The sequence below is a fragment of the Sorghum bicolor genome, chromosome 1 (assembly GCF_000003195.3).
Source record: "Sorghum bicolor cultivar BTx623 chromosome 1, Sorghum_bicolor_NCBIv3, whole genome shotgun sequence".
In the NCBI taxonomy this organism is placed as follows: domain Eukaryota; kingdom Viridiplantae; phylum Streptophyta; class Magnoliopsida; order Poales; family Poaceae; genus Sorghum; species Sorghum bicolor.
The window spans coordinates 76,173,827-76,182,253 of NC_012870.2; the positions used below are offsets into that span (position 1 = coordinate 76,173,827).

The 8,427-nt window shown below is 47.5% G+C and overlaps 2 protein-coding genes and 1 pseudogene across 3 annotated transcripts; 2 read left to right on the forward strand and 1 right to left on the reverse strand.

Annotated features, from left to right (window-relative positions):
• LOC8059832 (serine/threonine-protein phosphatase PP2A-4 catalytic subunit) lies at window positions 58-5,044 on the forward strand. 2 transcript variants are annotated; one of them, XM_002465756.2, is made up of 11 exons: window positions 58-385; window positions 983-1,039; window positions 1,602-1,685; window positions 1,807-1,878; window positions 2,079-2,150; window positions 2,429-2,469; window positions 2,956-3,022; window positions 3,776-3,967; window positions 4,049-4,138; window positions 4,226-4,333; window positions 4,554-5,044. In XM_002465756.2, exons 1-11 carry the CDS (start codon window positions 77-79, stop codon window positions 4,617-4,619), a joined length of 1,158 nt encoding a protein of 385 aa, XP_002465801.2. In that variant the 5' UTR covers window positions 58-76; the 3' UTR covers window positions 4,620-5,044. The 2 variants fall into 2 exon arrangements, with proteins under 2 accessions (XP_002465801.2, XP_021303102.1); XM_021447427.1 differs by lacking the exons at window positions 3,776-3,967; window positions 4,049-4,138; window positions 4,226-4,333; window positions 4,554-5,044 and adding an exon at window positions 3,336-3,610.
• Window positions 4,627-5,041, forward strand: LOC110430210 (annotated as a pseudogene).
• On the reverse strand, window positions 4,893-8,339 carry LOC8082134 (fatty acyl-CoA reductase 2). Its single transcript, XM_021447414.1, has 8 exons — window positions 7,666-8,339; window positions 7,444-7,547; window positions 7,156-7,355; window positions 6,958-7,058; window positions 6,639-6,867; window positions 6,340-6,501; window positions 6,137-6,218; window positions 4,893-6,039 (listed from the first exon to the last, which is right to left on the reverse strand). The coding sequence occupies exons 1-8, from the start codon at window positions 8,051-8,053 to the stop codon at window positions 5,452-5,454; spliced, it is 1,854 nt and encodes a 617-aa protein (XP_021303089.1). The 5' UTR covers window positions 8,054-8,339; the 3' UTR covers window positions 4,893-5,451.

Genomic DNA, 8,427 nt, shown 5'->3' on the forward strand with positions numbered 1-8,427 from the left:
CAACCTGTCAGCCACGGACGCGTAGTCGTTTCCCAGCCACTTGCCACAGCGCACGCGGCGTGGAGCGAGCGGGCCCATGTGTGGAGCAGGGAGGCCCACCTGGCAGGCGGCCTTCCCGACCAATCTCTCCCGTCTCTCTCTCGGCTCTGCCCCTCTCCCCGATTTCCTTCCCCACTCTGTCAGTCTCACTCCCCGCGCGCGCGCGCGCTCTCCCTCCCTCCCTCCTCGCCTCGCCGCCGGCGACGAGCTCGAGCTCGAGCTGGTTCCTCGTATAGAAGACGGCCACCGCGGTATGGAGCCCATGAACGTAGACAACGGCGGCTGCGGCGGCCTGGACGCGCAGATCGAGCAGCTGATGCAGTGTCGCCCGCTCGCCGAGCAGGAGGTGAGATCCAGCCCAGCTATGCGGCTATGCCCCCTTTCCATTCGGGTTTACGGTTCGCTGGTTTCCTATTTCGTGGCGTGATCTGGCGAATGCAGATTTCCTTTGATCTGTTGCAAGGGCGCGCCTAGGGTTTCTCGCCTTCCCTTTGGCGCACTGTTTGGGTTGTAAGTGTGATCCGGTATTCCGGTGATTTTGGGGATGTTTGAACCTCTTTTGGTGTCTGGTGGTTCGGTGGCATAGAGGGATGATCTGGTGTGTAGCTTGTGGCTAGAGAGTGCAGCTTCGAATCAATCCGATGCTGCGATTCAGATTTGGTTCGTGTTAATAGATCTCCTTTTATTTTCGCAGAAAAGTAGCACAAAAATGGAAAGATGTATCTGTTGTAATCTTACAAATTAATCAGACCAATCAATAGTAACCATAAAAGGTGCATATTTAGGGTGTGATGGTACATGTACTTATTTGGGCTGATATATGGTTGCGTGCTATGAGTCCGCTTGACCAAAAGCAGAAATACTTGGTGCATAGATATGCAGGACTGCAGGTTGATATTCTAACATTCTTGGAATAGGCAATAACGGGTCCTACATGTTTCAGGTTAAGGCACTGTGCGAGAAGGCCAAGGAGATATTGATGGAGGAAAGCAACGTTCAGGTACCGTATGCTGGCAGTTTACCTCTCACTGTTGTTCTGGGTATCTTTCACAGTTTCACTATAGGTGTAGGAGGGTACCTATATTGCTTGTTCTGAAGGCTCTTGAACTATGTTGTATAATGCAATGTTTGCCGCTGCACCGTATGAGCAACATTGTTTATTGTGATGCTCCATTTTGGTTGGCCCTTATTGTGGTCCTACGTATCATGAATTCATGATGTTATGGTTAAGGAGTTGAACTTCAAATCTTTCAGTCTCATTGCTCTAGTTTTGATTGACAGTAACAGTTTCAGTGCTTTTGTTTTGATCTTGTTCCTTGTAGAATGTAACAGTAACAATTGGACAAACACAGTAAGTTAAGGCTTTCCTCCCATTTTATTCCATTTCATTCTGCTCAATCATTGGCTTAGAAACAGAAATTTACTCGAATAGCTACCTTGTTATGCATGCATATAATGGCATGATGTGAAGGTCTCCTAGATGTATTTGCGTTTTAATGTGTTCTGTATTTTGGCAAGGTTACCGGTATTTGCTTCTAAGCTTCTGTAACTTTTGCTTGCAGCCTGTCAAGAGTCCAGTGACAATATGTGGTGATATACATGGGCAATTCCATGATCTTGTAGAGCTTTTCCGAATTGGCGGGAAGGTACCAGCTATGTGTACTCAACTTTGCTTCTTCTTTTTTTTTCCTGAAAATGAATTCTACCCAAGATTGAAGCCACCACCATCCTCTAATCCCTGTCAGTTTTATTCTCTCATGTTTCCAGTGTCCAGACACCAATTACTTATTTATGGGGGATTATGTAGATCGTGGCTACTATTCTGTTGAGACTGTCACTGTAAGAAATTAACCACTACTTATTTTCTTTGTCAAGCTAGTTTTCTTTGTTGCTTTGCAGAATTGTCTTGTTGCACATGTAGGTGTGCTGAAAATAGGAAATCTGATTTATGAATTATGCTTTAATGTATTTCTTATGGTCTTGATTGCAGTTCATATTATGAGTAAGCATTATATATTTACTTTATGTTCCTTCTCCAGCTGCTAGTAGCACTAAAAGTGAGGTACCCACATCGAATTACGATCCTTCGTGGAAACCACGAGAGTCGGCAGGTACAATCAAATACTACTTTCTTGATGCCTATGACATGTTACCTTTTAGCTACTGTTACCACGATTTAATGGAGATCAGAGAAAATTACTCTAGTTGTTGATACGTGAATATTATTTTCCTGTTCAGAATTTGCTTTGTTACAGTTTAGATGCCATCCCCATATCGGTTTCCTGTTCAGAATTTTCTTTGCTTATAATTTAGATGCCATCCCCATTAATGATCATTTTTTTTTCTGTGTTTTCTGGTTCAAACTGAAACTCTTATTTTATGGTTGCAGATCACACAGGTGTATGGATTTTACGATGAATGCCTACGAAAGTGAGTTTGTATAGGTGCTTAACATTTCCAGGCGTAGCATGTCCTACATAGCACATACTGTATATTTACCTTTGTGAGGAGATCCATGTTTAATCTTTTTTCTTAATCAGAGTTGTATATTAGCTTCAGATTTAGTTTAGTATAGTCATCCAAATTTTTCTCACATATGCAAAATCTCTTAGGCATTTTGTGTATTTTCTATTACTGCATTAATAGACTTCTTTGGACTGCTAGATTCTTCTTTTTCATTGTGTATAGCTTTCGGCTGATGGCGCACCATCACTATGCTTAGGAGCTGGTATGAAAGTTGAATGATCATATTGTTTGTTATCTTATATAAACTCATTTGTTCATGTAAGTTGATTGTAAGAATGGTTTTTCCTACAAGTCCACAATATAATCCTAGCTTGGGGTTTTTCCTACAAGTCCAGAATATAATCCTAGCTTCTTGTCATTTATGTTGCTAACTTCTTCATTTTAAATCAGGTATGGCAATGCAAATGTATGGAAGACATTTACGGATCTTTTTGATTATTTTCCTCTGACAGCTCTGGTATGTACTCTTAAGACTGGAATCACCTTTTTTTCAGCTGTATCTGGAGCGTCTCTTCTATGCACCATCGTCTCAATATGCAGCATGCGAATCTTAAAACACTAGAACCACAAATAGCTTAGTAGCTTCACTAATTTCAGATTCTTCTGGCGGCAGTATATTTATGGGTTATGACTTATGACCAACTTCTTTTAACCCGTTAGAGCATGTTAGAAACTGAGAACCATAGAGTCTGTGTTCTGTATTCAGATGTTCCAGTTATTTGGAACACCCTGTTGAACATCATTTGTCTTCATTTGTTTGTCAATTCCAGGTTCCAGCAGTTGTAGAATCAAATGGTTGTGATATGGTGGCAACTATGCTGTGCTATGTTGCTTCTCACTTTCTCAGTTTGGTTTTTATACTTTCTGTTGTTTATTCTTGGTTTTTGTACTTTGTGTTGTTTACTCTTGGTTGTGTTGTGGTTGACTGTTCTATGGAACAGAGGCTGGTGAATGGCGATGTTGTGGTTTGTCTCCATCGCGAATATGTTTCCCTCTCTGTAAATCTTTACTTATCAAATTGTATGAACTAATTGTTCAAATATTTGAAACGATGATAAATACTGATCATGCATTCAAAGAATTCTGTTGTTCTGTCTCTACCACCCTAGTACTATACCATAAAGTAGCTATATCCCTTGTGTTTTCTCAACATCATGGCATTGTCTGTCCATCCATGGACTCTACTGATTCAGTATTTATGTTCTTGAAGGTGGAATCTGAGATTTTCTGCCTTCATGGTGGTTTATCTCCATCAATTGAAAATCTTGATAGTGTGCGCAGCTTAGATCGAGTCCAAGAGGTTCCTCATGAGGGGCCTATGTGCGATCTTTTATGGTCAGATCCAGATGATCGATGTGGTTGGGGCATATCCCCTCGTGGTGCTGGCTACACTTTTGGCCAGGTACTACACATCTGTTTTCATGTTACCTCTTTTATACCTTTTTTAATTTGAAGTTATTCATTTATTCTTTTGGTTCTCCAGGACATATCGGAGCAGTTCAATCACACGAACAATCTCAAACTTGTAGCTCGGGCTCATCAATTAGTTATGGAGGGATATAACTGGGCTCATGTAAGCTGATTTTACCTCTAGATGCTTAATGAGCTGAGTTTTGAGTGAAGTAATATTTCTGATCATGCATGATGCATGTATTTACAGGAACAAAAGGTTGTCACCATATTCAGTGCTCCAAACTATTGCTATCGATGTGGCAATATGGCATCCATTTTGGAAGTCGATGACTGCAACAGTCACACATTCATCCAGGTAATTTTACCACATCATTCTGCTACTTTTCTGTTTTATTTGGCTCATTTTTGTGGCATCACCCTGATATGAATGTATTATCTACTGTGGCATGTAGATGTTTTTTTTCCTGCAAAGCATCCATATGTTTTTTTCTCCCCAAATAGACTTCTTATCATCTTATGATGTGTGTCTAAACTGCTGCGGACGACTTACCAATTTTGTTTTCCTGTTATTACAGTTTGAACCAGCCCCTAGGAGAGGTGAACCAGACGTGACGCGAAGAACACCGGATTATTTCCTTTGAGCTGTCGATGTTGCCATTTCCCAGCTTGTGCCGTGATAATCTATGTCAACATCTGCTGGATCAAGGGCCACACAGAAATAACAGGGGAATACAAAAGCACTATGCAAAACTTGAGGGCCCCATTGCCATTGGTCAGTGCAAGAGATGCTGCAATCCTGAGCTGAGAAAGCAATTGTGCCAAGCCATGCCCGAGTTTCAGCTTTCAGGTGATATATAAGGGCGGCCATCCACTTACAACTCTTGCCGCCCTCCCTTTTATGCACTTTTTACAGAGGCGTGGAATTGGCAAAAAAGACTCAACTTCCATTTGTACTTGTGTAGCGTAAGCTTGTACCAATAGGCGTGTACTAATTTGTATCATCATTCATCAATGGCAAGCCACTGTTAAACACCTTCTCATCAGTAAATTAAATTTTGGTAAAGAATGGCTTACAGTGTTAAGAATGGCACTAGCAGACAGCACCATGTTCAGATTGCTAGTGTTTTGTGTGAGTGATATGTGCATGAGTGCAACCTTGATGAATTTCGGTCACTGATAATCACAGCCTTCATTTTTTGTTTTGACTACACGAGAGTACAAGAATCAACAGCTCAAGACGGAGGAGACATGAACAATCTCGTATATCTATCAGTAATGCGATGCAAGCATGGCGTACCCAAGTCAACCTTAGATTGCTGCTACGTACTGTGGAAATGGAGAGGCAAGATTGGGCGTCGTCGGTCATCGGCCGTGTTGTGGCAGTGGCATGTCATATAGCAACAGCAACAGTCTGGGCCTGGCAGATAGCCCGCCGTCGCGCATCCCTTTGCCGGCCGGCCGGCCGGCCGACGGTCACACGGAGGTGCTGGCGAGCAGCTGGTTGGCGGCGACGCCCCTGCCCTTCATGACGTGCTTGCGGAGGCCCGGGATGTGGACGTTGGTGATGTAGTCCCTCCAGTCGACGCTCCGGACGTCGAAGTGGAACCGCGCCCTCTCCGCCGGCGACATGGCCGCGAACAGCGCCTCCGTGTTGCCGTTGTCGAAGCGGCCGCCGTAGAAGGTGTAGGGCTGGTAGATGCTGCCCAGGTGGACGGTCTGCTCCACGGACCTGGCGCACAGGTCGCGGGCACGCTGCGCCACCGCCGGCGACGAGGACGACGACGCCCGGACGCTCCGCAGCAGCGCGTCCGTCTCCACGTAGCTGGCGAACTGCTCCATGGTGTCGAACAGGCGCATGGGCGGCACCAGGATGGGCTGCCCCGCCGCGTCGCTGTAGGGGCACCGCGTGAAGTGGTGGAACAGGAACCGGCTCAGGTCGCCGAACACCAGCGGGTTCACCGTCGACGACGACACGTGGTACACGTGCATCCCGGGCCCCGCCGCGCCGCCGTGCTTCGCCATCGACGCCAGCGTCGCGTTCACCACCATGTCCGCCGGTACCTAGCTTAGCAGCAGATGGACATTAGTTAGCTGTTCAACGGTTAATCTAATGGAGTTCTACGTCTCATCAACAGCTAGTATAGCAGCTTATTATTACCACATCAAGAACACCATCTGGATCGGCGAGGAACCCGCTCAGCTGGCCTTTCCCGTAGTAGAGGATCACAGGATCCATCATCCTGTGTTCACCGACAATTTTGTCCATGGCAAGAGAGATCACTATCATGACCTTGAATAAACATACATATCTGAAGGTTTGGTCACTGAAGATATTACACATGCATGTATATATACTGGTACCTGTTGCCTTCCATCCAGCCAGGGAATGGGTCCCTCCAGGTGCTCTCGATGACGCTGGGCCTGATGGTGACCACCGGTATCTCTCCTCGCATGGAGTTGATGACCATCTCTCCCATGGCCTTGGTGAACACATAGGTGTCTTGCCACCCATGGAGTTTTGCCCTAGCAATGCAATTTGCAATCACAACCCAAATTAAACATCGCCGGCCGTCTTATTAAGCTATACTTCATTCTACCTCGTTTGCTGCAGTTGTATCATACTAGTAAATAAACAGTAGATGCCTCATTTAGTTATTTACCTCTCTAGGCCCAAATCTTTCATCTCTTGAGCAAACGAGGGAGAATTATTATCGAGGTGTCTTCTGGAGTAAAAGGCCAGCTTGATCTCTGCCTCGATGTCCAGCACTGGGATATTATGCCCTTGTTCAGAAGATCCTGATGATGAGGACCCCAGCTCCTTGGCTATGGTGTCTCCCATGCGAAACGGCTTCTCCAGCACCAGGCCCTGCCTCTGCCCGTTCACATAGGCTGCTCGCCAAACACACAAGCAAAGTGTGCTGAGAGCTTGATTTGGGGAGTGGAAAACACAAGCTAGCTCCAGTTAATTTCAAGACCTACCTGTAGACACTTGCAAGAAGAGCTTGAGCCGCCGGAACCGCTGCGCGAAGCTCATGATCCGGAACGGCCCCACGGTGTTGATGTCCATGGCGACATCGTACCTGCATGCGACCAACCAAAAGTGGAGACGGTCATGGCGATGGGGCATCACTGAACAACGATCGAGGAAGTTTTGACACAGCATCGATCATCACGAACCGCTCGTCGAACGTGGTGTTGGCCGCCGAGTTGATGATGACGTCCACCTGGTCGGCGATCTCGTCGGCGAGGTCGGGGGAAATGCCGACGTTGGCTTCCCTGACGTCGCCGACGACGGGGACCAGCTTTTTTGCGATGAAGCTGTCGTAGCCTTCCCCGTGGATCTCCTGCAGGCATTTGAACAGCTCCGTGTCTACGACCTGCAGAGACACGCACGTTTGGATGATCAACAACAAATGGGGTAGTAGACTAGTAGCTACCAAATTAATGGATGGACGCCATGCACACCTCATTTTGCAGTCTCCTCAATGCAGCTTCGCCGTCCTTGGCCTTGATGAGCACATATATCTTGCCGACGTTAGGATTTGTCCTCAAGATCTTCTCGATAAGAACTGTCAGCAGAGAGAGCGAGAGAGAAAAAAAATATATATGAAGCCGGGACAAGATATGGGGTTTTATCCAAAGCACGCATAGAGGGGAAAAAAAATTACAAAACGAAGCACGTATCACCTTTCGCCAGGAAACCAGTTCCGCCGGTGATGAGGAAGTTCTTGGCGCCGAGAAACTCGGCAACACCAATCCCGCCGGCGGCGGCTCCTGCTGGCTGATCGCCGCCACCGAGCCCGTCGTGCGCCGGGAAGGACGACGGCGGCGGCGGCGGCAGCGGCGGCCTTGACGACGATGAGCCGGCGGCTGCAGTAGTGGAGGACGACGACGACGACGAAGTACAGCACGCCACGACCGCGGCACTGCTGCCGTGCCGCTGCCGCCCCGCCGCCGCCGACGACGACAGCAACGGAAGAAGGAGGCCACGTCGTCGGCTTCCTCCCTTGGCGGCGGCGGCGGCGCCGAAGCCCGGGAGGACGGCGCGGGAGAGGTTCACGCATGAACTCCCCATGGCCCGCGCGCGCGCGGCCGCCAAAGAAAATGCAGGTGCAGGCTAGGTGGCGCGAAAGGGTAAACAAACGCAAGCTCGCGCGCGCGTCCCCCGCCGTTGCCGTTGCCGTTGCCGTTGCAGCAGGGTTGTAGGTGGGTGGGTGTTAAGATGATGAAGCTGCTACTTCCTGCCTGCTAATTAACAAATTGTACAAGCTTTCACCTGGGACACGACTGGGAGACGATGAGGCCAACAAGCCAATGCAACAGGCCAGTGACCGGCAATCTGCGAGTTTTTGTTTCTTGGGATGCCAAGGAACGGAGTGGGGGAGCACGCAGACGCAGGTTTTAATAAGTAAGCTCGTGGGGTGGGGGCGCGGCGAGAAAACAAGTCCT